The 26,951-nt window shown below is 35.8% G+C and overlaps 1 protein-coding gene across 1 annotated transcript in view; it reads left to right on the top strand.

The window, feature by feature from the left end:
- The window catches only part of LOC131046026 (sphingoid long-chain bases kinase 1), a 165,244-nt gene that overhangs the window by 134,118 nt on the left and 4,175 nt on the right, over nucleotides 1-26,951 (top strand). Inside the window, exon 6 of the mRNA XM_057979670.2 lies at nucleotides 7,080-7,179. Within this exon, the coding sequence (XP_057835653.2) occupies nucleotides 7,080-7,179 (100 nt within the window). The remainder of the gene's footprint in view (nucleotides 1-7,079; nucleotides 7,180-26,951) is intronic.

A 26,951-nucleotide genomic window follows, 5' to 3' on the forward strand; every position in this document is an offset into this window, starting at 1 on the left:
ATTTGCAATGAAATGACAAGGCCGACTTACCTAATTGAGCGCTCAAATCGATTTTTTATTAATTAAATAATTAATTATTAATGCCTTGCGTTTTTTTTAATTTGCAAATTTCGATTCTAATAAAGGCAAAATAATTAATAAATGTTTAACGCCATATTAAATGCTAGATAAATAAGATTTTCAAATTTTAAAATCGATTTAGCATTTAAGGAAATTTGAATTGTTTAATTTGGCGCCAAAAATATGAAAATAAAGGGACGTACCTCATCGCTCTGGTCCCTTGGAGAGGGACAAGAGCGATCCATGATTTTGGTCTTGATTCTTGCGTTTTCAATGTTCAACTCCTTCATTTCCACGTTCCAAATCGATCATCTGGTGGTCCTTCGAATTTGAATTTCTTTCTTGTGCGAGCAAGTGCATCTCATGACCATTATCGCCCTGGTCCCTTGGAGAGGGACAGGAGCGATCCTAAGTTTTTTGCTTGAAATTCTCCATTTTGGTACGATCCTTTCCTTGTATCATCTTCCAAATGCTATTTAAAACCTTGTGCGTCCTTGTCTTAACGTGATTTTCAAAGAATATCATGTGTTTTGCCTGACATCGCCCTTGTCCCTTGGAGAGGGAAAGGAGCGATCTCCATGTCTTCACGTTCATCTTGTATCTTTGACCTTCGAACTTCAATTGTAGGGCGAACAACATCTATGCTCATTCCTTTCGCGCTTATTCCATTTGTCTTCATTATGTGTTTGGACGTATTAAAGGGACCATCGCCCTTGTCCCCTGGAGAGGGACAGGAGCGATCCATCATTTCTCCTTGATCTTGGCGACTTTTAAACTTCGATCTCCTTTGCAATGTCCTTCAAACGTCGTCCTTCGCGCTTCCTAACCTCGCTTCGCCTTGATCTTTGAAGGAACGTGAGTGTTTTGATAGTATCGCCTTGGTCCTTGTCCAAAGGACAGGAGCGATATGGGGCTTTTACACTATTTGGCGATGTTTAGACGTTCAAACCCTCGCAAATTATCTTCAAACGATGTCTTGGAGCATATGTTATCTTAGGGCGTCTTGACTTAGCTTGATCTTAAAGCAAAACAAGGAATCCAAAGCAAATCGCCCTGGTCCCTTGGAGAGGGACAGGAGCGATATGGTCCCTAGGTCCATTTTGGTGATTATTTAACGTTTGAAATCTTCATGCATCACCTTTCTACCTTTCCGTGGACCCTCTAAGACCTTGCGAAATCTTGTCCTTACGTAAATCTTGCTCAAAATGATCAATACATCTAACATCGCCCTAGTCCCTTCCTGAGGGACAGGAGCGATCTATGTTATATGGTGTCATTTTCTTCATTTCAACGTCCCCTGAGTGTTTGCGCATGATGAAGATGCCTTGAAATGTCCCTCGCCACCTTGTCTTGACTTGTGTCGACCTTGAACTTTGGAGGAACGACCTTGAACTTGCGTGGGGAGTATTATCATCATTGTATCGCCCTGGTCCCTTGGAGAGGGACAGGAGCGATCCTTCCCTTGTGGCCACTATCTCACTTTGCCAGGTTCCAAGTTTATATTCAACGGACTCGTCCTTCTTCCCTCTATTCGTTCATGCCTTGACATCATTTGTAACTTTGCAAGAAAAGCAATTATATCAAAAATCGCTCTGGTCCCTTCCTGAGGGACAGAAGCGAACTAGGCATTTAACACTGTTATGGACGTCCCAAAAATCTTCAATTTATATTCAATGCGTTCATCTCATGTTTTCCCCTGTTTTTGAACGTAAACCCGCCTTGACCTTTGTCTGGATTTTGCATAATGAAGGAAATCGCTCTGGTCCCTGGGAGAGGGACGAGAGCTACAAGGTACCTCGCCCTGGTCCCTTGGAGAGGGACAGGAGCGATTTAGTCAATATAGGTCATTTTCCTTCGTTTTTGCATATCAAATTATATTCATTTGGCAAAGCATCCTCCCTTGGACGTCCTCAAATCATTAAGCTCTCGAAATCTTGCAAGGACAAGGCGAAATTTGAATTGTAGCTCCGGTCCTTCACTGAGGGACAGGAGCGATTTTCCCCCTGGAGGCATTTCTGTGCTCACGAAAATCTTCAATTTATATTCAATGGAAAGATCTTGTCGTTCTCCATCACTTCAAACGTAAAATTTGTCTGGACTCTGCAGGGACGATGAGATATTTGAAAATGAGCTCCCATCCTTCACTGAGGGACAGGGGTGATTTTGCTCCTACAGGCCAAAATAACAAGATTTTTCACATTTTAACACTTCACGAGGCGAAAACAAATCAATTCCAATGCCCAGGATCAAAATTCAAAAAAGTCAAAATTTGGTCAAAATATTCAATCGGACAAAAATTCACATTGACGGTCAACACTTAGACAAATTTAAGCTTTGCATGAACATTCCAATTGAAAATTAGATCACTTTGGCGAATTTATTGCATTCAAAATTTGCATTCTAGAAAAGGAAATTCAAAAAGCTCTCAAAACAGACTGGATTTTGGTCCGAAAAGACGATAATTAAAACCCTAAGGCTTGGCCCTAAATCCAGACAACCAACAGACTAACAAAACCCTAAAAACGAAAGCGAAAATGAGCGAAAAACAAGCAAAAAGAGGGGGTCCCCATTTGCGATGGGGCGATGTGTGAAATGGTCACAACACTACCCAATCACATCCTTCCAAGTTTGGGTGTCCAAATTCAATGCACGTAACTCATCCAATGAGGTGGATAGCTAGCACATGTGGGCACAAAGTTCGATGTACCCAACCTCGTCATTCATTGGTCAGATTTTCAAGGAAGGACATGTGTCCTATTTATTGTTATTTTATTATTGGTTAAGCATTAAATGTTATGTAATGGGTGTAACAAACCCTAATTAGGGTTTTCATTTTGTAATCTCGGTCATTGATGGTGAATCAATCTGAGCCACTCATTGTAAAGAGCTATCTATATAAGGCTCCACTCTCTCATTTGTAAAGGTTAATAGTCAATAGTTAATAGGTAGCAAGCAAGTAGTAGTTAGGAGTAAAGTAGGAGAAGGCAAAAATTGTTGCCAAGCTTGTAAATAAACATCCTTTTCATTGAAGTTATGGTGGAATGTGTTGTTTCTTCTATATATTGCATGGTTTCTTGTTATATCCTCATGTTAGATGGTGTTGATTAGATAAATGGAAGCTATTGTGGATGATTAATGGTAAAATTCGCATGTTCATTCTACTAGTATTTCTCTGATTGTGAAGTGTCTTGCATGGTCAACTATACTCTTTATAAGCTTAACTTCGGTTGCTACTCACCCATTGATATGCATCCCATTGATGGTGGCTATGTTGTAGGCAGTGATTTGAACATCATAAAGCAACCTTAGAAGATGGCACTAGCTTTGTGGAGTTGTTGCTTTGCATGGCAAAGCAAAGTCTAGTAGAATTGCACTAAATCATTCATAGTTTGTTATATCCTAGGATTAGATTAGACCCCCTAAACCCTATCTCTTTTGACTTTCGTTTTAAAGTTAAGTTAACTTCCATATATATATACATGTTCCAGCAACATTCTAGCATTCAAGTATCAATGTATGTCCCCTTGTGATTCCATCAAACCTTTGAGCTTATCCACATGTCAAGACCTGGCGTTTGGAAACTTGGAGTCACCTCAATTGATCACTTGGTGCAGCAATTGAGAGGATTTTGTTCAAGAGAGGATAAGATACCTTGGTATTTAATTTTGTGTATGAAGTGCATAAAAAACACATCAACAAGCCCTAAATTATAAATATTTTATTTAACAAATCCCTTAGCCTATGGGAAAAAATATAGGCTACAAGTTTTCAACCAAAATCTTCAATCTTGAGAAGGGAACATGATAGCCTTCAAGCCATCCTCATTGATTGCACATGATTGAAGCGAAGCCCATTTTTTAAGTTGCGATCCTCTTAACATATTTTTGTTGCAAACTTGGGGCCAAGTGACCAATCGGACTTTAAAGAGAACTTCCCTCAGCAAGAAATTCCTTATGACAACATTGATTTGGTTGCTTGATTGTTTTGGAACAAGTGAAAAGGATAATACCATTGGCAAAATGAATGTTTTTGTATGCTGAACCAACAATCACCACTGGCAATCATATAACTTCCTCTGCCCATAGCAGCATCTAACAGCCAAATTCAATCATTCACCAATTGTTATGAGCAAGGATAGACTAAAGGTGCTCCCTTGTCCAAGTCCTTGGCTTGTTGTGAAATATTGTCTATTGATCACATTCAAAGAGATTGTATAAGTAGGTTACTATGGCAAATATAAGCAAAATTTGATATGTGTTAGCTTACCTGTAACACATACTTCTGATGTACTTGAATCTTGTCAGCCTCTTTCTAGCATGCCTCTATGTTAGTGTAACCATAGTTTGCATACTTGAACTCAACTTAGACTTGACACACCAAAATATTTTGGCTTGGCGAAAAAATTGGTAAATTTAAAAAGTAATTGTCAGCGAAAAGACTTTGCAATCATTGAATCTGGAAATGTTTTAGTGGCAGAAACCTTGCAATCTGTGATTGAAGAGTTTCTGCCAACAAAGAGATCTATCTCACACGAACAACCATGATAATGGTGTCAAAAGTTAAAACTTAAAACACGGCAAAATCTGCAATAGGAAAAGGAAGAAGTGCTAAATAAGTTCTGGTCATGCGACAAAACATTTTCATGATGGTAAATGAGTGAAATTTCTCTGATTAGGGTTTAAAATGCCAGTAAATGTCACATATTTGTGTGACAAGGTAAAATGAGGACAGCAGTAAGTAACTTGCACACTTTAGGACTTCAAGATGGCAGCAGTCTGTATCTCATGTGATGAGCATTTTGAACACCAAACACATAAAAATTGCACAATTTTGTGAGTTTCAGTGCATCTGTGTTCAAGCTGTATCCTGAAGTAACTCAGCCCTGGTTTTTGCTGCAACTAGTTGAACTATGATTAAGACAAACAAATACTGAGAAACTCACACTTGAAAAAGAATACCATAGAATCATGTAAAGGGCTGCTGCAGGTGGAAAACAATTTTGTAGAGGGACAGAGGCCTTAAGGATTGTCTAAGACTCTGAATCCTTAGGGATCCTCTCCTACTTTCCTTATTTTGGAAAACAAGAACAGGCAATGTATTTATTGATCATCAAATCTGCTGCCTATAAACAGATTAAGTTCAACACATTCAATGTTCGATGTATTTGATGGAAGAATTCAGCTACCAATAAATTCATCACCTGCAATGAATTAAAAAGAATTTTTTTTGGTATGCAGTGAACGCTCCTGAAAGCAATAAATAGGAATATTAACTGTCCAAAACTGAAGAGAAGATCTCAACAGTCGATGAAGTGTTGATTGAATGAACTGTTTCTGGATTCGATTGTGTGAGCGTTTTTTCATCAACGTTTCGGATCACACTCCATGATCTGTGAAGTGTTGATTGGGTCACCTTTTCTTAACTTGGTGATCCTTTTGTGCACAAATATGCCAATTGCACTCTTGCAATGGCATCTATCTTCATCTAAAGTCAGATCTGGAAATATTATATGCATTGCAGCTGATTTTAAAAGAAGATATTTGATAATTTGAGTAAATTCCAGATCAGAGCAAGAAAGAAGAAATATTCCATAGCAAAGCATTGTATTGTAATCTCTCTGACTTATGAGGGGTTTCTCCTAGCTGTATCTTGTGCCCCTCCTGTTGTCAAAGGCTATCTTTGTGTTCATTACTTGCTCAATTATTCATTTCTTTCAATGATGATTTTGTTTCCAGCATGTAAGCAAACATTCCAAATCCATGTTAAAGGTAATTTAATCACAGCTCTTAATGTACAGCAGCAATTAGAAGTAAAATCAGTCATATACTATAGAATTTGTGTACAAGGGAATCGAACTAGTATATAATATTGATTTGTAGCAGTGTAGGCATAAGTTTGGGAATGCGCAGACTGCAATTTTGAGTAAATGATGTAGATGAAAGCCCATCATGGTACCTTACATCAATTTTTCAGTCTTAGATATGTTGATTTCAGTAGGACATAAAAAATCATGAAGTCTGTGTTGAAGAATTATACATTGGAATATCCAAGTAATCACAAATCAATGGATGTCAAGGAAAGGCATGAAAATGTATGAACTTTGAAATCAACCTTTATCTTTCTGTCCCTATCCTTCGTAAATCACAACTCTGCAGTGACATGATGTATTGTAGTTAGGGTAGCTTGGATAATGCCCCAATCACCACCTTATTAATTGTCTCTAGTGAAGTAAATTTTTGTTCTTTACTTCATGGAATATATAACCTCATAATTTGCCTCAAACACAGCTCATGCTTAGGTAAGAAGCTTAATGAGGGCTTTCAACTTCCAAATCCCTCATCTTAAATGATATTTTCACGTGTTGAAGCATAGACTCTTTGTTTTGTAGTCATAAGGGAGGTTACCTACTTCAACATAATTAATTATTGCATCCATTACTGCCATATTGATGTTTATTTAATTTAAAGTGATTTTCAGTGCCTTGGAACAATAACTATTGGACTCTGGATACGATGGTGCTTTATTTTGTCTTTAGTGTAAGTTGTGAAGCTCTTCTGTTGCATATATGGGTTACATGTATCCTCTTTTAACTTTTCACGGTATTGCTAGTATTTGAAGTCTGGCTAAACTGTTTTGCTGAATTCTTAAAGGATTGTTTTCACATCCCGTAGAAATTGAATTGGAGAAAATCTACTTTTTGTTTGTTATCTTTCTTTATACCTAATTGTTTTTATGCCCAATTCGGAGTAACTTACCTGCCCTGGTCTTACATCGTTAATAAGTGTCAAACTATAGTTAGGCATGTGAGACCAAGTCTGGAGTAAGTGTATCGATGTTTAATTTATGTTTTTCATCCATTTGAGTTGGTATCCTACCACCAGATTTGAACTCTTATTTGTTCTGGCTACTGCGATACTAAATTTATTGCTTTCTTTGAGATTATTTTTCCAATAAATACTTCCTATTTCTTTTCACACAAATTTCTCATATATTCAGACACCCTATTTTTGAGTTTCTAGGGACACATTGTGCCTACAGGCGTAATTGCAGCCCAATGTAACAGAGGTGGTGCAATGCATATAGGTCATACAACCTTTTATCATGGATTCATGAGTGATGGTATGCTTTTCTCTACATTATTTTGAAATTCATAAATGTTGCATTTCTTCCATTGCTTTTTATGCCGATTTGAGTGCATTGTTCATATCCTTTATCAAAGAAAAAAGTCACTAAATGATGGTACTGAAATGAATATCTATAACATTAAATCATTGATCATACATCTTGATGAGAGATGATAGAGGAATAATCGTTGTGTAAAAAAATTACATTTCCGTACTATGCCTTCATCATTAGCTTAGGAGATAGACAAATGCTGAAGTAGGGTTATTATTTGCAAGGAAAAATTGTCAGTGTGGGCCATGGTGTAAGGCTGTGTACCATGCTGATTGTAATGACACATTGAGGTTTGTTCTTCATTGATAATATAAATATATCCATGTAAAGGAAAGACTTGATGTCTTAAGTATCCCTTGAAATTTCCAGCAATTTTTACAATTTTATTGTGTTACCTGACTTTCTAATTTTTTTTTGTTTTTTCGATGCTATATTTAAATAACTAAATACTAAATGAATGTATCATTGCAGCCAGTAACAGTGATTAAGTTATTCACAAAATCTTGTTGTGGAACATATTTAAATAATACTCATTATTTTCAAGTAATATAAAAAAGGAACCTAATTCAAAAAGGATTGTTGAACTGTAGCCGAATTAGTTAAAACAACTGAAATATTTTAGTACATAAACCACTACTCTCCAAGCTACTGCGCTGTTTCTTCTGACTTCCTATGACTCCGTGCAAACTTAACAATTCATCTTTAAATGGCGCGATTCCTTTTTAAGGTTGCTGTGATTTATTTGAAGTTTCCTTGAAGCTTTAAGGTGGCAACAGATATGGGAGGGTTCCCCGATCCCCCCCTTTTTGTCACACTGAGTACCTTATGCATCCGTGTTCTAATCCAAGTCAGCATTGGGAACGTTGGATCATCAACTGGATTTGCAAAAGAAAGGAAGCAGTCCACGTTCAAATTTAGCATAGGTTGGAACCATAATGAGCTTTCAAGTGCTAAATTTGAGATATGCTAGATCTCTTATATGTTGAAAATCCAAAAAAAGTAAAAAATTAGAAAAATCCAAAATTTCAAAAAAATCATAAAAATCCAAAAAGAGATTTCTCAATGGATGGGCAATAGTTTCATGGATCGTATGACCAAGATGATCAATTGATTGATATTCTTCAATTTTGGTAGATTGTGAATGGACAACTACATCCACGAAGTTTGCATTGTTAGGGAAGCGTAGAATCCATGAGACTATTGAACACAATGAATTGCATTGTTTGACGTTCTTGTCGAGAGTTGAGTTAGCACCGCAACGAAAAATCTTCTTTTGGGATATTCCCAAGCTAGAGGTGTTCGTGGAACTTGACAATTTCAATGTTCCAGAAAGTAATGACGCATTCGCAAGATTCAAGGGGTTGATTGATAATCGAGTCTTGATGATGAATTATGCCTAGTAAGTATGTTGTTACCCTGTTTGTGCGGGATTCATTACACACCCCACTCAGAATTTATGTGCTCGTTGTGTCAAGAGACCACCAACAAAGTTAAATATTAGTTTGGGTTACCAGTCATTAGATGAGTGCATTATGGACAAAATTTGGAGTGAATATCTTGCAGTCGAGGAGTATAGAAGAACAAATGAAGACTGTATTACAACATCCTCTAACAGTGAAAGAAGTCAATTACAAATCAATAGCTCAATTGACCTTGATGATCGATGCATTAGAGTGAGTGATGATTTTGCATACCTTGTAGCCAAGGAGGAATGTGTTGAAATGGAAGATATTTAAGAAGGCAAGATGGTAGCAAGAGATGATCAATGTTTGGAAACATCAAAGCATGAAGAGGCACAAATCATGGATACTTGTAAAGATAATCATCTAGAATTTGAAATGGGAGAAGTAGCAAAAGGATTAAGCAAATAGAAGGATTGTTATAATTCACTAATAATTGATGCCTCACCTCACTAATCAAAGAAGAAGGGAGTGACTCCAATATGCTTCAAGAGGAAGCAATCCTTGATGAATTTTCAGTCGTGCAACAAGAAGAGGAAGAAATTTTTGGTGAACATTCATTCAAACAAGGAGAAAATTCAAATGAAGACTTTCAAGTCGTCCTAAAGGAAGAAGTTTCAAGCAAAATTGGAGAGAATGATCAAATAAACATTGTAATGTAGCCAGAGAATGAAGAGCAACTTGAAGGGGCACAACCACCAAAGATTGTATTCGATGAACAACTAGAGAATTTTTTTGAATATCAATCAATCAAGGAGACTCATGTTTTTGTGGATATGCTTACAAAGTTACACAAGGACATGTGGTTTATGCAAAATGATGAGCCACTTGTCGCCATCGAGGCGAAGGGTGTAGAACAATTCGAAGCGGTGCTAAGTCTATTTTTAAAGAAGTTTCAAGAACTAATGGGTGAAGAGTTGCACATCATTGATGCCTAAGGAATGATACATCATCAATTACAACCTCTGGAAGTTGTAAAGGATCTCTTATCATATGATGTGTTGGTGTACAACAAGCAAGAATCTCCATTGGAGGACAAAGCACCCTAGGTTGTCTCTTTCCTTACCACTAAATTTGAAGATTATGAATTTGACTAGAAATTTAGGAAAAACAACTTGTGCATGGATAAATCATGGACCTAACGAATTGCCTTAGTTGATAATATTCCATGAAGTTTTAATTGAATATGAGAGTTGCATTGTGCGAGATCATTTATCTAAATTTAAAAATGAGTTTGCAAAACTTCAAACCATGACTTGTGCCATGTTGTTGTTGAACATTTCGAGAAATCATGTTAAGTCATGTATGTTCTTAGGTTTTTTAGAGTCTTGTTTGTTCTAGGTGTCCTGTAATAGTTTAGCCTTAGAGTAGATTTTCTTTTTGTGTATTTTAGTTTAGTTTGTTTTGTGTTGTTGGTTGTTTGTTTGCTTGCCTTGAGTCATTTGACTCAAATAGTTCGGGTCATTTAGTTTAGTTTTCTTTGAGTCTCTTGTCTTAGTTAGTGTGTTTAGCTTTAGTTTTGTGGAAACTTCATTTGTGAGAAAGGTGTGGTGTTGTTTTTGCATATGCTAACACAATTTTGATTCTATGTTTGGGCCATTTCCTCGATAATTATTTATAAAGTGCTTTAGAATATGAGGTTATTCTTCTCTAAATTTATCACTTGGTTACGATTTGTCCTCAACTTAGAAGGGAATCACTTATTGTGTCTTGATACTAAAATCTTTTGATTATTTTATTTTACACCATAATTAAATGGCTCTAATCATTGTGGTTTCTCAGGTGAAGTAGTGACTTGTGAAAAATCTTAAATCCTACTTCAGTGCCACTGTAATTCTCAAACCCAATGTGAGCTTCACTGCTTATGAGCCAAATTGCAAAATGTATGAAAAGAAAAACAATATCAAACAGAAAGAAAAAGGAAAAAAATGAAGAGAAATATCAAAATATTTAGCTTTGGGAACATGCGAATAACTCCATAGAGGCTATTGATGTTCAACTAACAATGTAGCAATATTCGTGAGAATTATAGTGATAACCTTTTCAAGGCTATAGATGCTTGACTACCAACGAGGCTTTATCTAGGATGATTTTGAAGTTAGCACACTAACATAGCTCATCATGATGGATTCTAAGAGTCACAATGGTCTTATGAGATGGAATGAATACATTCACACACACCTGGGTAATCAAAGGTGGCATATCCTGATCCAATTTGTGGTTTTTCTTCCCTTTCGAGTATGTTTTCTAGTCACTTGATACGTTGGAAGAAATTATTTGGAGGTTCTAGGTGCATAATCATTCTTATCTTTGAAATGTTCAGGAATACTTTTTTGAATTGGCGCTACATGTTGTGACATTTTCACACATCAACCCATTGCAAATGGGGACACCCACTTTTTGCTTGTTAGCTTAGGTGTTTTAGCTTAAGTTGTCTTAGCTTGACAACATGTTTTAGCTCTTTTTGCTTGTGAGAAGGGTATGTCTTGTTAGTCTATGATAGAGTGAGTGTTGAGTGACCTTTGGAATGCCTTAGAAGTGCAATGTTTTGTCCTTAGTGTATCATTTGAGTCAAAATTCATGAATGAGCATCAAGGCTATGAGTTGAGGGTGAAATGCACAATCAATTTGTAAAATGTTGTCAATATTGTAGAAAAACTGTCAAAAAAAAGTGAAAAGTTGTCAAAATTGTCAAAACTACAAAATATTGTCAATATTACAAAAATGCAAAAAATATTGCAAAGTTATCAATATGGTTTTCAAGAGGGTTGCCAGGATGAGTGAGGATTTGAGATTGCTAAGTGTTGAAGAACGATGAAATAATTGACGATTCAATGTCCTGACAAGGAAAATTCCTTGTCAAAGTTAGTTTTTTTTTACCTTGACAAGATGAAATGAGGCGAAATTTATGAAAGCCTTATCTAAATTTGGGTATTTCAAGGTTGGAATTCGATCCTATGTTGAGGTGTGGAATGTATTTTTGTCCTTAACTACCCTTCACTTGCTATTTTCTTTGTCCATGACACCTTAAAATCACACCTGTGTTTGTCCTTAACAGGTAGGGAATTCCGCTCGGGCATTCTCTTTTGTCCTTGGTTATCTTGAACTTGCGCTCATCCTAGCACATTGTCCTCCACAACATGGAAAATGCAATCAAAAGTTGTCTTTGCATTGCCTAGGGGATCGCCTTGACTTATACTTGTATACCTTACATTGGTGCCACATTATCCTTAGGCAACTTGGGTGTGCATCAAATTTTGTACTCGGAACACATGAAACCTCGTTCAGTTCTTTTGTGCGCCCTTGATCACCACTACTTTGTCCTTGATAATGAAGGATTAGCACCTTATTTGTCCTTAACCTGGGTGGAATTTCACCTTTCCCTTCATCTAGTCCTTGTTCCACAAGGGATTGTGCTCATCATTAGTCCCTATCACCACTTGATTCTCGCCTTATACTTGTCCTTGTGAGCATTGAAAAGGCGCCCTTCATGGTCCTTGAATCACACCAAATTCTACCCTAGCACATAATCCTTCAGACCTCCTCAATGTTGCTATCATGGTGGTATGTCCTTCATACCACTTGAATCCTGCCCAAGGATCTAGTCCTTACACACCATCAAATGATGCCCTTCACTTGATCAAATTCTGGTTCACCTAAGGCTTACTTTCATTAGCCCTTATCACTATGGAATCATGTCTTGCACATTAGCCCTAGACTACATTGAAATGGCATTCATCTTTAGTCCTTCATGACACCCTAAATGCCCCCAAGGTTTCTCCATCTTTACTTGCATTAATGTTTAGTCCTTGGAAACCCCTAATTACTGCCCAACACATAAGACCTTGTCCCTTAGCATCCTCCAAACCTGACCTATTGTTGTCCCTCCATGTATGCTAAATTGACCTAGGGGGGTTGTCCTTGTGCACATGAATTCACCACTCACCTTTGAGTCCCTAAGTGCACCTAAGAGCTACCTAGCTTTGTCCCTAAGGAGCCCCTAAATGTGCCCAACAAGTAGTAAAAACTCAAAGCAAAAATCATATCTAAAATCATACCTAAAATCATAAATGTGTTTGTCATGCAAAGCAAACTTAATCAAATTCCATGTGAAGGATGAATGATTTGTTGAGGAGTAGCGCTCAACTCCTATTTATACCCCTTCAAGGGTACATTAACATAATATTCAATCTAGTTTAAGGAAAACAATAAAACAACCTTAAAAAATGTGAAGGTAGGCACTCAAGTGAACTTGGCTAACTTGCATTAGTCCAAGACAACATGGAATTACTACCAAACATTGTCCTTGAGAAGGCCTTAATTGCGCTCACCATTTGTCTTGTACATACCCTCAAACCCTCTCAAGGAGATCAAGTGTCTAGGTCAGCCCTCTTTGAGGGAAATTCAAAAAAATGAAAGGCAAAATGATTGATTACTAATGCTAGCTAACCTAAATGAAAATTTAATTAATTCAATTCAAACAATCAAATGTTCAAGTCGGTTTACTGAGGTATGAGTGAATTCAAGTGTGAGGGAGGCTATAAGAGCATATCAAATTTTCATTTCAACATCAAAACAAATGCAATCCAAACAAATATTCAAGGAGCGAACCTAGGTGAATTATAAGTAGGCTTGAGATAAATTTCATCAAATTTCAAGCAATTGCACATTGGAGCAAATTCTATCAACATAAAGGAGGCAATTTAGATCAAATTGAGGAGCAATTTCAAAGCAGATCTAAGGCGATTAACACCAGGTTTTGAGGCAGACATTAATGCAAATTAGTAGGCCTAATTCAAAATTTCAGATTAGACTTGATTAAAGACAATTTACATCAGCTAAAAAGTCATTTCTAGACTTGAAAATTCCTTAATTTATTGTTAGTATTACCCTCATTTATTCCTTAATTTTTTGATGCAACATTTTTTCGTCTTTTAGGTTTGATGCATAGGTGAAGGAAGGAATAAGGTGCATGGAGCGTGAAAGAAGACTTTAACATTTCCAAAGACAAGATTCGTGTTTCAATGATAAGGATGATGGAAAAGATACAACTTGGAGAGGACTTTACAAAGATGCACTAGGAGGCCAATCAACATCATGAATGACTCAACCATGACAAAGGCTTTCAAGACAAGAAGGATATCTCCAACATGTGAAGACGAAGGAATCAAAAAGGTGTTCACATTCAATGATGTAAATGAATGAGTCGATAACAAAAAGCGAGAACCCAACATCATGAAGAAGACTTACGTATCAATATCCACACTTCAAGAAAGGAATTCACATTCAAGATACAACAAGGATGGAGTTGAGGAACACCTCAAGAAATTAAGACAAGAGATAAAGATAACATTGTTCTTCAAGGGACAACCCCATGGTTCTAACATAAAAATAGGGGCAAAAATAGCTCTGGCTCATTCTCCCGCCATTACAATTCAAAACCAACAACCTTGGCTACTCTTGCCAATGTTGGTTTTGCTGCAATGACTCCCGCTGGTTTTGTGGACAACCATGGTTTTGCTTGTCCTGGCCCTACTTTTCTCTCAGTCGTTGTTGTCGTTGGGGCCTTGCCTTCATATGATTCAAGTCCCTTTGTGTTAACTAGTAGTGCTCCTTCTCTGTCAGTGGATGATCCTACTCACACTCGTTTAGTGGGTATTGTTGTTGTTGAACCTTTGGCTCTTAGGGTTGCTACTAGTGCCCTACCAGGTGGAGTTTTTGTTGGCACTTCAAAGCGTCTCGTTGTGGGTCTCCAAACCTCCTTCTGTTGGCTTACGTAGCTTTGCTCATGTAGCTAGATCTGCTACCTAGCCCTCTAGAGGCGTTCGTCCTCTTCCTTGTGTCAGGTCCTCCCCTGTGGTGGTATTTGGACAAGATGTTGTGGATAACATTGAGTTCTGCCAATGCTATGCTTTGGTTTGCAAATTCTTTGGGTTCTGGCCTTCAGTTCCAAATCTCCATCGCTGCGTATGTGACTCCTGGAAGCCTTTGATTGCTTATAATATATAGATCTTTCCTTGTGCTAAAGGATTTTTTATTACTTTTTTCACATCTACGGTTGATCGGGATTTGATTTTAGGAAAATTTTGGACAACTTTTAGCCCTCTTACTGTACCAATCAATGTGCATCTAGTCTGGGTCCGCCTTCCGAATCTTCCCCTTCATTTATGGGAGCACTCTTGCTATGAGGTCATTGGTAACTCTCTTGGCCACTTCTTGAAGGAGGATGAGGCCACATCATCTATGGGCCATTCCACCTTTGCTCGCATCTTAGTTAGTATTGACATCTCCTTGCCTCTTTCGAGAGATGTGGTTCTCATGGTTGGGGATAGCCCATAGACACAACCTTTGGATTTTGAGGGCCTCCCATTTCACTGTTGAAAATGCTTCTCTACGGGTCACTTGGCTTCATAATGCTCTATTTCATGTCATAAAGGTGTTGCTACTTGGTGGAAGGATACTATTGTTGATCACCTGACCATTTATGCTTCTAATGCTGATTCGATTGGCTCCTCTCACAAGGATGAGGAGCCCCTCACCACTGTTGATACTATGGTTGATGTTGTTATGACCCATGCCACTATGGTTGCACCTGCTACTCTTATGGATCCACAACCCCGTTCTACTCCAGCTGACTCTACTCCTAATGTTGGTCCTCTTCGGCAACTTATCATTGTTTCACAACAACTTGTTGCAGCCCTACAACAACACCGTTGCTGCTACCGATGGTAACCCAATGGAGTCACTCCCATCTAATCTTCTCTTGAAAATTCTGATGATTAGATGGGAGTGACTCCATAATTCTAATGATTGTATCTCCTGGACTGTGGTTCGTCGCAGGTGAAAGGGGAGATCCTCCTCCCTCGCTCTAACCCCTATTTGTCAAGGTTTGGGTGTTTCTACCCCTCCTTGAGTTGGTTCGGTTTTTTTTTTGGTTTGACAAGTTTTCCTATTTTCCTATCTAACCTAGTTGTCTAGGGGCTTGCCCCTATGGCCAGTTTTTCTCTCACTGTCTGTGGGTTGTTGTATTAAGGATCAACACCCTTTGTTTTGTTGCTTTTAATATAAAAAAACATTGTTCTTCAAGGAAGAATTTTACATTGACCTTGGATTTCCCTTGAAAACCCAAGATCAACATGAGGACTCTACAACATGTGAGATTGCTCTGCGTTAAGGAAATCAAGGATCTTCAAGACCGAAGTGAAGATGAGGATATCAAAGACATATTCCACATCTCAAGAGGACGTTAAGAATGCATATACATAAGATGATTGCGATATGGAGTCAAAGAACTATAAATGAGATCATAGTCAAGTTCAAGTGTATCTTCGACATCTCAAAGAGGATTCTTAAATGTGAAGATGAAATGCAAAATGATGATCAAGGAAAGAAGATACTTTTAGAAGAGTTAAGCAAAGTTAGAAACTTGATACAATTTGGAAATATGAACTATCACAATCAATCAAGTTTGGAAATGTTGAGTGTTAAGAGATATCTACGACTAGGTGGAACTTATTTATCATTGACTAATTAGGAGATGCCACCTTGACATGTCCAAGTTTAGTGTAGTTGACTAATCAACAATTGCATGTGGAGGGCACCAAATTCAATATACCTAACCTAATCTCTCATTTGGTTTGCATTTAAAAGGAGGACATGTGTCTAATCTATGTGAATCTATTGTAATTCTCATTGGTTAATGAGTTGTTAGTTGTAACTAACGCTATTTAGGTTTTGTCTTGAATTGTCTTGGTCATTGATTTCAAATCAATTAGAGTCATTCATATGTAATTGAGACCTTTATATAAGGCTCAATCTTCTCATTTGTAAAGGTTAATAGATAGTTAGCAAGTATGGTAGGGTAGGAAGAGAAGACAAAGATTGTTGTCAAGGCTATGTTGGAATAAACATATGATTTCTTTGAAGATATGGTGGATTTTGTGTGTTGTTTCAACGTATTGCATGGTTTCTACTTCTCAAGTTCAAATTTGTTTATATGGAGTTGATTAGTTGAATGGAATATCTTATTGTTCATTAATGGTGAAGCTTAAATGTTCATACCATTTGTGATTTGTTGATTGCAAGTTGCAATGCATGGTTATACTGAACCACATTAAAACTTAATTTCAAATGCTTTATGCTCATTGATTCGTGTTGTCTTTGGCATTAATGTGTGTGGGCAATTTGAAAATCATTTACAATAGAAGATGGCATCATCTTTGTGTAGTTATTTCTAATGGCAAAGAAAAGCTTGATTTGGTTTCACTAGAGTATCAATAGTTCCTGTGTTGGTAGAGATAGATTAGATTCCTAAAATTCATTCATTTTGTATTTTATTGTTAGGAACTTTCATAGATTTAATTGAAAAGAGGCCTATTGCAAAATCATAAGTAATTTTGAGGAAAAGGAATTTGATAGAATTGTAGAACAATTGTGTAAGTCTTTTTGTGTGAACTAACATATCACATCTATACCTCGAGTCTATCCATAATTCAAAGTTGATTGTTCACATTGTGCAAAAGTTTATTGTTCAAATTCATCCGTTGTGAATTTTAAAATTGTTATGATTTCTGTAGTTTTGTTATTCATGCATGTGCAATATTGCTCTTATGTAAATTATTTTGCAAATTGAATGCAAGTTAATAGTGTTTACAAACTGTGTTATGATTACTATTAATTTGTGTTAAAATATTTGTGAATTAACAATTGTGCATTCGGTTTGTGAATTTTTTTTCTATGGTATGCCATCAATCTTTTATTCAATTGTCTGCATGCAATTTCTAGTTTCAAAAAATTTAGCTTGAAAGCTTATGCTTGTGTTAGATTAGTTACTTTGTAAAGCTATACAAGTTATAAATTCTCCCATTTGTGTATACATACTAGTTAAGTATTGTACTCGTACTTGAGAAGTAGACATATAGGTGATAGATTCATTTATTTTTCATTGTATATTAAAGTTGCTAAAAACAAACTTTATATACTATGAAAAGTTCAAGTTTTGAACATAGTTTGAGCATTCTAACATTTTGGTTTTTATTAAAGGTATCTTCCCCTTATAGTTCCTTTTTTTCTACTAAATTATGTTTTGTCCAAAAAAAACATTAAAACACTAACAAATAATGACATTAAATGAGTCCACAATCTATAAATTTATATTTTTTAAAAATTATTCTAACTTATATTAATATTTTTTTAAAAACATAATATTTTTTAAATCATTTTAATATATACAATATAATTTTATCACATCTAATCATAAATTTAAATTTGTTTTATTTAGTCATTAAAAATGCATGGTTTTGTATATGTTGAATTTGAACTCTCATATAGTAAATCCTAACAAGATTCAACCACAAAAACCCTAGATCTACAATGAAATCCAACACAGCATCAATGAAGAACCATAAAATATGCAAAATCATGAAATAAATCAAATGATACCTTCACACGTTTAAATGGGTTTGATCTTCATTATTCTCTTATCTCCATTGTTTTTGATATGATATTTTGCACTCATATTTTATGCCTGCAAAGAGCTTAAAGGTGAACGAATGTGGTTGTGATGATGTAGCTTGATGTAAGCTAAAGCCAATTCGATAGAATGTAAGTATGCTCTAAGGTTGCTATCTAGAAAAGGAGAGGAGAAAGCTTCTTATATAGAGAACATCCTAAAAACAAATGGTTGAGATTAAGAGGTGGGATAAAAGATGCTCGGCTAATATTGAAGGGTAGGTAGAGGAAATAATTAAATAAAGGGAGTGGTTAAGATAAATGAGGGGAACAAAACTAAATGGATTAATTAAATAATTTAAAGAACTTATTTAATTAATAGAGAGAGGCCACATAAATTAACAAAAATAAAAATTATTTGATTAGTGAAAAGGGAATTTAAATCAATAAAAATATTATTTAAATTAGGATAGAAAAAAGACTTAGAAGAGGATGACTGAATTAATTAAATAAACAAGAGTTTATTTAATTAATAAAAAAAAGTGATAATTAAATAAATAAACATATTTATTAAATTAGGCAAGGACAATTTTAAGTGTCTACAATTTTCATTTTGTTTTTTATATTAAATAATTTTTAATATTTATTTTTATGTAAGTTTCTATTTGAAGGGGTAGATCCCTTTATTGAAATATAAAAACTTAGTACATCTAGCGGCCAAGGGTGATAATCCCTTCAAACATTACATTGATCCTCTCAATCTGAGAGTCAGAGAAGAGATCTCCATACAGACTTACATAGTTGCCAAAAATTGTATTGAAATTTGCCAAACCTTCTCGAAACAACTTCAAAGCCTCCTCCATTATCTTTTTCTTTCTAACAACCTTTGCGTCAAAAACTTCTGCAATGAACCCATTTTGGGGGTGACCTTTAGTTTGAAAGCCTCGGGGATAATTGTAGTTTTGAGCTTAGGCTGGATTAATTTATTCACATACCTTGTTGCCTTGTAATCCAACCCAGTTGCCTATATTGCAGTGCTGAAGAATCTTTCCAGCAAGTCTTTGCGATGCATATGATGCCTGGAAGATGAATCTGTTCCCAACACTTCCTTGATGGCTTGAAGGATATAATCCTCTTCCATAATGAAGAGCCTCCAAATTTGGGTATCCAAATACTCGTCCAAGCAATCGCACACAATTCTAATCCGATTCTTCTTAACCATAGCAATGGTATACCAAATAATAGAAACTTACACTTTTACTTCTTCACAGGTCTTGTTATAGTGTCAGAGGAAATAACTATTCTTTGTTGATAAGATATTTTTCAGACCATAATTGTAGAAGTCTAAGATCCTTATGATATGGTAGGATAGTAAATCTCACATTTTATACTACCCATAGATCCGTTATCCAAATTGGGGGTTTATCTATCAATTATTAATAGCCTATGTCTTGTGATCCCCAAAAAGATGCTTGACTGAACATTATCCATCTGTCCCATTCTATCACTTCAATGCCTTATATCGAATATCTTCCTACTTCGTGACTATCAGTTCTTACTCATAAGTACCATAGGAATATGCAATTAGATGTGATTTCTAATTCCAACATCGCTTGAAAGAAGGAAAGAAATCAATTGATTCTATTACCAGGGGAAAAGAGGAAGTCGCCTTGTCCAAATCAATGATATCTTTCAAGCATTGCCCAAGTCAAAGGGATTTGGGACTTTGTTGTCATCTTTGAAATCAATTCCCTCATTCCACCACTATGTTTGCCTTCCTAAATACATGAGTCAAGTTGAATGAAGAAAGTTTGTTAAGATTGTGTTTAATTTTAGGGATCCATTGCTTCAATTTCCAATTTGCAATCAACCCTTTGGTAATCACATTGATTGTCAACTGCGAATCTTCCTCAATTTCTACATTTTTTATACCAAACTCCAAACATAGTCTCAGACCCCTATCTAGAGCTACGAATTCTGCCTCATTGTTTGAGGCAATCCCAATGCTTCCACAGGCTGCCTTGATATAATCACCATCGAAATTCAATTTATAGTGTCTGTCTCTTGGCACCATCCTGTGGGCATCTTTCCTGTTGATTGATTTTCTCTTTATGCTTATCCTATTTGACTTGAACTACTTCCAAGTGTCTTGAATCTATTTGTGCCATTTTGAGTAGCAATACATCATTTTATTGTACACCTTCACATTCACCACTTCACATATTGCATCTCTAATTCTGGAATTAGCAAAGTATACCTCAAGCATCTCATCACAGAATATTCTACAATTCTTTTATTTCTTCAATTGGCACGCCACGATGGACAGACCAATAATTCAAATGTCACCCCAAACAAAACACACTCCCTCAATAGGCCACCCCCACATAGAAAATCATATAATGTTTGGTTTCTTAACATACTCCACCCAATTGAAGATAAAAACCATTCCTTGCATTGTGCGACCATTAGGCACCAATATAAAAGGTGATTTATAGATTCCTCCTCTAACCAACATAGGGGGTTGACACTAGGTCCCTCAATACCTATAGTTTTAAGACGATCTCTAGTAAGAATGCATCCATGAAGAACAATCCACAGGAAAGCTTCGACATAGGAGAAAGACACTCCTATGCCAACATAATTTTGTTGGGCAATCATCTTGATTCATAGATTTACGTTACACTGCATATTCCAAATTAACCTTGTATTCCCCAGTCTTTTAAGCATACCAAATAATCTTGTCCTCCTCAAAAGTTATGTTTATCTTCCTACTATCGAAAATCTTGACAAGTAATGGCTTAATGGGGTCTGAGGGAGCAAGTTCCTCTATATGGCACCATTATAAAATTGTGTCTTCAGTCTTAGATGGCTTCACATAGTCTGCCACAAATTCTCCTAGTCTACTTTCCAACATGTCAATTCATTCCTTATTTTCGACAAGATACTCACTGGCAACTTCCCCATTCCACGAGTCTCTCCAAAATTTTGCCCTCCTGTCGTTTCCAATTTTTCATGTCAAGTATAAGTGATGATTCGCCTTCTTTCCCACAAAATTTTTGAAATTTTGAAGCCCTTAGAAGAATTCTCAATTGTGAGTATCCTGGTAGGGTCCTCTAAATCTAAGTATTTCTTCCTCATGATTTTGTACCATAATCTGTCTGGGTCTCTATACATTCTCCATGTCAACTTAGCACCCATTGTAAGATTTTGTAACTCCATTTTTTTTAGGTCAACTCCGCCATCCTCTTTGGTTAAACATGTCATATCCCATTTGATGAGAGGGATTTTCTTCTCCTCCTTGGTGCTCTCCCATAGAAACTTCTTTAGGTAGCTATCAAGTGTGCTAATAGCTTTACTCATGAGCTTGAAACATGACATTATGTAGATTGGGACTGTAGAAAGAACATTTTGGATCATCAAAATCTTGCCAATGTGAGAGAGCCATTTATTCTTCCAAGCAGCGACCTTAGCGTGGCATCTTTGTATTACTTCATCCTAGCGAAGTGTTCAATTCCTTCCGATAAATATTGGAGCCCCCAGATATTTGGAGGGAAGTTGAGAAATCTAGAAGTCTAAAATGCTTGCAATCCTCTTTTGAGTATTCTTGGGAGTGAATGGAAAATATTTTTGATTTATCTTTATTTATTTATTGTCCAAAGGCAACCTCATATTCCTCTAACGATTTTCTGATGGTCTTAGTATCTTCGATCTTGGCTATCCTAAAAAACAAAATATCATATGCAAATTGGGAGTGTGTAATTTGTTCCAAGTCTTCATTGATTTTGATGCCTTTCCAGATATGAAGTTTCCTACTCCTAATCTACCTATGGAGGACTTCCACCATTAATACAAACGAAAAATGGTGAGATCGGATCACCCTATCTGAGTCTGTTTGTAGCTTTAAAAAAAATGTTTAATGAACTATTGACCATGATGCAATATCTTGGTGTGGATATGCATGTCTAATTCCTTGAACCTATCCATCAACAAAGCCAAATTTCCTCAACATGATCAGGAGGAAATCCCAGTTTACGTGGTCATATGCTTTCTTGACATCAAGCTTGATAATCATTCATGTTATTATGCCTAACTTGATCAAATGAATAGTTTCTAAAGTGTGTATGATGTTGTTAGTGATTTCTTAGTCTGGCATGAAACTATTTTGCTCTTCTTGTTTTAATTTTTTGAGCACATGTTTTAATCTGTTAGCAGTGGCCTTGGACACAATCTTATAAATTGTGTTGCATATTCTGCCATGCTCTAGCATTCATTCACTAAGAACAATGACGATATTATTTAAATATTTTACAAACCTTTGTCTTTTTCTAAAATCCTTGACTAATTTTTGTAGTGTCACAAATTGCATACCCCTTTGTAATTCGACCTGCATCTTTTGTAACCACTTCGGTGTCCATTCCCCTAGCACCTGAGTAGGCTCACTTCAACCCTTGCATCAACCTTTTCCCTCTCAAGATACTCAAGACACCCTTCCTAGCAGCTCCCTTGTGGCATCAGTCTAGTTAGCCTCATGTCTCCCTTGTCTCATGTTGTTTTCGAGCATGATTCATTTGGACACTAGCGCACTGCACAGACGTCTGTGCCCCACACATGTCCCGCGACATCTCAACGTTCAGATGTCGATTCTAGGTGCACCTTTCCACTTGTCACCTGCATATGTCGGTAGAAATGGCTCGAAATCTTCTAGATAGTTCGCGACCCTCTCTTTCCCTCCTCTTCTTTCTTTAAATCCATCTTTCACTTCATTCAAGCTCTCTTGGTTATTCAACCTCTCTTAGACTCTCTCTCTCGGCTCTCATAGCTTGCTCTTGCTCTCTCACTCACTTGCTACAATAGTTCTAGTTTGCTACAACACTCTCAAGTTCTCACGATATCTCTTGCAACTCTCTTGGCTTTTTCAAGCCTCCTTGGTAATATCTTTCTATCATTCTATATATCTCGTCTTTGAGCATCTTGGGATTTATGACATCCCTCTTCTATCATTTATCATCTATCATTTATTTTATCTTGCATTTATCTTTTATTCTATCAATCTATCTAGGTTGTCCGTGGAGGTGGGAACACCAAAAACGAGGGTCTAACTGAGGTAGACTCCAAAACACAACCCCCAACATTTTCCTTCTTGGTTGTGTGTTGGTTGTATTAGAGAAGATTCATTTGGCCGGAGGCTTCATAGCGTAGACCTATTGTTTGTATATTCTCTTCCCTTTTCTCCTTCCATTTAATCTTGGTTATTTTGTATATCGCATTTACTAGTTTAGCTTCATTACTTTTTGTATTTTATTGCATTATAATCACACTTGGAACTTTCTGTACAAACTTTGTACCTCGTCCGTACAGGACGACAGTGTGTCATGCTGGTGTCCCATACCCACGCGCTTGTCCTTTGGACAAAGGCTTGACAGAGTTGTCTGAGAGCCTTGAATTGCACCTTGCGAAGATTTTCGCTACTTATTTGCTCTTGCTCCTTGTGAGCCTTTTTTTTAGTTTTTTAGTAATTATTAATAGTTATTTTATTAAGATCAATAATTGATATTACATAAATTTAATTTAAATGGTATGTTATCTTAAACTAATAATTAATAATTAAGATTAAGATTAATTTTATTATTATAATTATAATTAAATTAAAATTATGTTCTTAAGAAAAAAAAAATTTCACTATTATGGTTATATTATATTATAATTATTAATATTTGGTATTGATAAAACAATATAATTTTAAAATAACGATAATTAAAATTATAATAATTTAAAATTACAACAAATATCTTTATTAGGCAAGTACTCCCAACCACTATGTGGCACTTGTTTTTAAGTATAAAACAATATTTATTAGTTATTGGCATAGTCATAGAACTATTGGCAAGGGTCCTTCTTTAACTAGTTGTTAATAAAAAATAAATTAAAAAATTAAAATTGACAATTAATTAATTACCTTCAATTTAATTGGTTCTTAAATTTTAGTCTATATGAGAGAACTTTCTATTTTGAATCTTTTTTAAAAATTGCAAAATCATTTTATGCTTTCTACCCTTAAAATATTGGCTCAAATGACTAAATTGAATAATCTTTAATTTTAATTTTAAAAAGATTTTTTTAAAAGAATTCTAAAATAATTGAATTTTAATTGTTTGAAAAATATTAATGATTTTTCCACTTATTTTTAATACTTAAATACTTATATATTTTTAAAAAAAATTAATGGCTTTTTAGATATCATTTTGTATTAGGTGAAATGTGTTTTTTAGATATCATTAGTATGTTGAACAATTTAATTTTTAAATTGTTGTTTAGAAAATGAGTTTTTGGATTATTTTATGTGTAGAAAATGATTTAATGCTTGAGAGATTATACATAAAAAAATGTTATTGATTATTTATTTTGAGAGTTATCTTACCTATTAATTTTATTTATTATTAATTTCTGTGATTGGTTTTAAAGACTAGTTTATGTATTAATTTTTATTTATTATTAATTAATGTGACCCAAGACATAAAGGTTTTGATATAAATGTATTTTAAAATAGTTCAAGTTACATATCTTAATATATTTTAGCTGGTTTTTTTTATCGGTAAATATGTTTAATTATATTAATACTTCATAAAAAGATACAATTATTAGAAGTCCAAAATGGGAAGTATACCCATAAACTATGCAAACATATCAACAATACCTCGAAATGGGAATTAACCCACAGACTAAGTATCCAAAAAACTAAACTGTCAAAATGGGAATAAACCCCATCAACTGTTTACACTTATAGTAAACTACATCAACCCCGACTACCCAACTGAGATAATTATTAATACCCCGAAAATGACAACATGTGACCATCCCATACAAAGTTTATAATTCAAAATTTTAACAAGTAAAAACAAAGAAATGAAACTTTCAAATTTTCGTCTTTTTCTTGCCTAGTCCATTGATCCAGTAGTCTTTTGGTGCGAAGTTCGTCCTCTTGGTTGCATCCTTCTTGGTTTCCTGTCTTTTCGTAGCTCCGCCTCTTTTTCCCAAATGTAATCATTTAGGTTCTTCCAACCCAAACAAGCTTCTTCAGTTCTTGCTTCTTGGTTTGCTCCATCTCTCCACAACAGGAAAGGCATGTATCCTACATTATTGTTGATTGGCATTATTCCTTCACCAAAGGGCCACTGTAACCCTCAACCCACCACGGCCCAAGCCATCAAAGACGTGAGCCCACATAGTGAATGATCTGACACACAAGCCTTGGCAACCCACACCACCTCCTCTTCCATCCCAAATTGCAAACCTCACGCCACCAACATGGAGATGATGTCCATGTTGGTGCGGTACAGAAATTCAAAAAGAAGATACTCCTCCCCTAGTAAGGTTTCAATTATTTGAAAAACCAGGTCATTATCAAACTTAAATATCCCTCCCAACTGCTTCTCTGAAACCTTCCCAAAAAAAGCCAACTGTGATTGATAGAATGGAGCGAAACATTCGCCTCCATGGAAGCCGCCTATAGAGAATATTGTTTGCCCTATGTTGCTCTCCAAATAATTCTTCTCCAAATCTATGAAAAAATAACAACTCACCTTCCCTTAATTTTAATGAGCCACGTCTAAAATATCCATCGCATTTCCATAAATGCATCCTCATTTCAAGGACATCCTTCTTTGCTCGTGTAAATTCAATGAGTGTTTTGTGCGTACCACCACCCGCACATCCCATGAGCATGCACCACATATGCGATCAGGCAAAGAATGGCGGCGTACTACCACCTCACGCATTAAATGCGTGCAGGAGAGCCAACCTAGCAACATCTCGAAGTGGGACAAGAAACATGCCAACACACAATTCATAAAGATTTTTTTTTTTTAAGTGTTAACAAATGCCTTGGGTTTCACTGTACTCCATGTGTACCTCGCCTACCTCCCACCACTTCACTACTCCCTTGTCCAACTTGCAACCCACATTGGATAAATCATTTGCTTCCATATTTCCTTCTTTGCAAATATGCGAGATTTTGAAATCTTGCAAATTTTTTATATTTCTCCAATGATTTGAATTAATTTATTTATTCTCCAATAGTGGGAAATCCCTTTGGCAATTGCATCTGTTACAATTTTTGAATCCCCCTCCAGATTTAATTTTGCAACTGAGAGTTTTTCTGCCAAAGTAATTGCCAGGAGAGTCGCATTCGCCTCTACTTCATTGTTTGTACCATCTGGCAATCGTTGTGTTCCTTTGCCCACGATTCTGCATCCTCATTACATGTTATACATCCCACACCTGAAGTTCCTGGATTACCTCTCAATGCCCCATCAAAGTTGATTTGTACCCATCATGCTTCAAGTGTACTCTAGACTGTTCCTTGATGTGGGACGCAAATAGGATTCACCCTACCAAGCCTATTAACGGGACAATATATTTTAAATGTTAAAAACTTTCAAATGTTGAAATTAATAACTTACAAATATTGAAATTAATTTGGGTTTTATTAGTATGAATAATTTAAAAGTAGCTTTATTCAAATACTAAGCAATTCAATTATATCACAATGGTTAAAAAATATGACCTAGGTCAAACAATAGTGAATGGTCAATAAATTTAAATAAATAGTTGTAAAATTTCAATATAGATGGAAGAATATTGTAAAGAAATTGAAACTAACATGCAAGTAAATTTGGTGTAAAAGTGCAAAAGTAAATTGTCTTGTAGAAATGAAAAGTAAACTTACATGTGCAAAAGTAAATCAAAAACCCCAAAATCTAGATCATTAAGCCCAACTAAACCTACAATTTTTTGACAAAAATAAAC

This window comes from Cryptomeria japonica, chromosome 3 (assembly GCF_030272615.1).
Source record: "Cryptomeria japonica chromosome 3, Sugi_1.0, whole genome shotgun sequence".
In the NCBI taxonomy this organism is placed as follows: Eukaryota; Viridiplantae; Streptophyta; class Pinopsida; order Cupressales; family Cupressaceae; genus Cryptomeria; species Cryptomeria japonica.